Source organism: Lathyrus oleraceus, chromosome 4 (assembly GCF_024323335.1).
Source record: "Lathyrus oleraceus cultivar Zhongwan6 chromosome 4, CAAS_Psat_ZW6_1.0, whole genome shotgun sequence".
NCBI lineage: Eukaryota > Viridiplantae > Streptophyta > Magnoliopsida > Fabales > Fabaceae > Lathyrus > Lathyrus oleraceus.
In genome coordinates this window covers 433,753,548-433,757,284 of record NC_066582.1, presented here as the reverse complement: position 1 = coordinate 433,757,284, position 3,737 = coordinate 433,753,548, and the positions used below count along the sequence as shown (strand labels likewise).

General features: G+C 41.4%; 1 protein-coding gene across 1 annotated transcript; it reads right to left on the bottom strand.

Annotated features, from left to right (window-relative positions):
* Positions 1-2,127: 2,127 nt before the first annotated feature.
* Positions 2,128-2,868, bottom strand: LOC127137840 (uncharacterized). Its single transcript, XM_051064262.1, has 2 exons — positions 2,770-2,868; positions 2,128-2,634 (listed from the first exon to the last, which is right to left on the bottom strand). The coding sequence occupies exons 1-2, from the start codon at positions 2,866-2,868 to the stop codon at positions 2,128-2,130; spliced, it is 606 nt and encodes a 201-aa protein (XP_050920219.1).
* Positions 2,869-3,737: the final 869 nt, after the last annotated feature.

Sequence of the window (3,737 nt, the reverse complement as noted above, 5' to 3'; positions counted from 1 at the left end):
TCGAGCATACTAAGATACTCAAAGCCTGCAGCAGAATCAACAAGCATTTCTGCCACAGGCATTTGATATTCGTCCTTTGGGGTCGCAACATTCAGATCTCTAAATTTAATGCAAACCCTCAAAATCCCATTCTTTTTAATGACGGGAATTATATTAGAAATCCATTTGACATACCTTATGATGCGGATGAACTTACACTTGAGGAGCCTTTCAACCTCTTCCTTGATTTTTGACAAGATTTCTGACGCGAACCGTCTTGGAATCTATTTGATTGGATTTCTTCCAGACTTGATTGGTAACTTTAGTTCTACCAATTCTCTACTCAACTCAGGCATCTCATCATAGTCCCAAGTGAAGCAGTCTTTGTACTCCTTAAAAAGTTGGATCACTTCTACTTTAAGTTCTGGGCCAAGGTTGGCGCTTATATACGTTGGCCTTTTTACTATTCCTTCCCCGAAGTTGACTTCCTAAATGGGATCCTACGCTAGCATTTTTATGTTAGGTTCCAGCGGGTCCCTTTTAAATCCCAAAGGCTCATCATCATAGATGGCATCAGGCCTCTGGCTTGGCGCCTCGATTTGAATTTTATCGGGTGGATCTGGTTCAAAATCTACCCCAGGCCCTTTGAGGTGCACTTCATTTTCATTGGATTCGACAGCCATATACTTAACTTCGGCCTCTAAGGCCGCTTTTAGTGTATTTTTGACTATATAAGTCGAAATCGTTTCAAGTACTTTAGACTCAGACATAGTCATTATCTTCGTCTCCCCAGGAAGTTGGCTCAATAACTGACGTCCCTCCGAATTCAACGTCTTCTCCCACGACCTATATGTCCCATTGAAAACCATGGGTTGGATGAGCTGAAGGGAATAAAATGTTGTATCAGTAGGCGCAAATGCAAACCCAGCGGGACCGCATGGAGCGATATTTGCCAAGTTCTTATTGAAATGACGCTTATCCACGTGATTAACCTCAGCCATGAAATATCCTTGGTCATCCTCGATATTTTATACTATGTCGTCATTCCTCCATATAGAAATTCTTTCATGGAGCGAAGAGGGTATTGCCCCAATGTCGTGTATCTATTCACGACCCAGAAGCATGTTGTAATTATCCTTCGACGAAATGACCATAAACATGGTTGGCCTAGTGATAGTTCCAACCGTCAAGTCTAGCTAGATCACTCCCAAAGTGTGGCCAATTTTCCCTTCATAATTTGACAACACCATGTTATGTGGTTTGAGATCTGTGTCAAATTTTTCAATTTTATTTAGCATAAAGTGTGGCATTAGGTTTATCGTTGCACCGCCATCTACCAAATTTTTGCTGATCCCTACATTTTCCATTTTTCCCCTAATCAAAAGGGGTTTTTGGTTCTTCATTGTCTCGTCAGGTCGTTTAAAGAAAGCATTTTGTTCTTTGATGCAGTTGTTGTTTATTATGTAGTAACACACTGGCCTGTGTTGGGCCATTTCTTCCTCAGTAGTTTCCTCATATTCCTCGATCTCTGTAACTTTGTCATATTCTTCGTAGTGTGGACACCATGTTATAGTTGATATCTAAAGAGGGGTCTGACTCCGTGTCGAAGTTATCTGTCAGCATGTCGTCATTTGTCGTTGCTCGTTCCAACTTATCTTCAGGCTCTTTCTTTTGAGCAGGAAAAAGCTCTCTCCCAACTGGATTTTTCTCCTCACCTATATCCTTCATTGGAGGTTGATTGGTGATAGACTCTGCCATCACTTTCTTGTTAGCCTTCGAGGGATTCCCATTTTATCGAAGGTGTAGTGATTGCGGGTATCTTTCCAGTTTCTTATATGGCGAACCACTCGAACCCTTTCTATGTTCTCCGCAATCTTTGTAATGAAGACGGAACTGCACCTAGGGCACAACATCACTTCAGACTTCTTTCGTTGGCAACGATAGAGGAAATCCTCTAAGATTTCATCATTTTTTGGGTAAGCCACTCTTGCTTGCTCTTTGTTTCGCTGGGTTCTTTCCTCATCAGTCTCCATCTTAGTCTCTTTGCTCACCTCGACCATGTTAACTTTCATGGCGGTACCATCCATGACCTTCAGACGCTTCGACCATGTTGACAATGGCAGGCTTAGTATGGTGGGCATCCGCTGCCTACATGGGGTCTAAATCTATATTCATTTGGGACTTAGTTTTGTCCTCAAACTTCAATCTCTCATCCCTAATCGCGTTCTGCACAAGATCCCTGAAAAGAAAACACTGTGAGGTTTTGTGGCCCAAAAAATTGTGATATTTGCAAAAACCTTTTTTATTTCGTTGTTCTAATGGAGGCATTTTAGCGCCAGGAGGCACTATCATTTGGCCATCTTTGACTAGCAAGTCAAAAATTCCGTTGCATTTGGTAACGTCTAAAGTATATGTTTTCTTAGGGAATCTGTCGCTTTTTTCCGGTTCGGCCAAATTTTTCCCATTTGAAGGTGCAAGTAACTTGCATGAATAGGGTGGCCCTTGTTTTAGTTCGGCCAGGTCGATTTCTCTTTCATTGAAACTCAAAGGATCATTATATATCTCTTGATCATCTTCATCTAATTCGACGTATGTCACCCCTTCTCTCCAATTATTCTTATTTGCTCTGGCTTTTTCGGCCTTCAGGCGCTCTACCTGTCGAATTATGTCAGCCAACTGGGCTATATCCCTCAGGTATTATGTATCTAATTTTTTCCTGATGGAATAATCTAAACCACCCTTGGCCATTTCGACTAACTCGTGTTCAGGCACTTGTGTGAAACACCTTGCCTTCAGCAAACGGAACCTATTAAGATAATCATCTATTGGCTCAGTAAATTTGTGCTTAATACTAGCCAGTTCTTTCAGACTAATTTTCGGTTGTCCCATGTAAAATTGTACATGGAATAATCTTTCTAGGCGAGTTCAATCATGAATCGAGTTCGTCGGGAGCATGGTGAACCATGTAAAGGCATTCTTAGTGAGAGAACTAGGGAAGTATTTTATTCTCAAATTTTCATTATTGGCAATGTCCCCTGCCTCAATTAGATATCTTTCCACATGTTTGATGGTAGACTCACTAGTGTCACCAGAAAATTTCATCAATTTTAGGACTTTCAATCCCATAGGCAATTCAATCTGTGAAATGTACTCCGACAATGGAGAGATATAGTTAGGCCTATGAAGGCCAACGTTTACCCCATTTAGCTCCATAATCCTTTCAACAATGGCAGCCAAGTTGTTTCCTCCTGCCCTGTCATCGGGTCGAACTCGATCTAAGACTTCATTTGCGTCTTGATTCCTGTTAACCATGACCACATTTGGTTCCCTTTCCCCCGACACTTGTTGTTCGTTCCTCCGGGTTTCGACTCCAACCCCCCGATTTTCCATGTCTATATGGGGTTCATTTCGATGGGCTTTGTTAATAGTATGGTCCTCTTCAAGGATTGCTCTTTGGTTTTCTAATAATTTTTCCCTTCAAAGTTGTCGAGCCACTTGTGGAACTCCAAAGAAATCTGCAATTCGCGTCATCTGCATTTCCATTTACTAGTTTGTTTGAGTGGTTTTTGAATCAAGGGATTTAATATTGTTCCTATTTGTTGGGCAAGCATATGGACCATTTCATTGCTACTTTCATCCATCTGCTGCCTTAAAATTGTTGTAGAGTTTGTAGTAAATTTGGGTATTTTTTGGGTAGGATATCCCACCCATGGGGGGTTGGTTAATTTGACCCTCATTATTAACAACCTACTTGGACC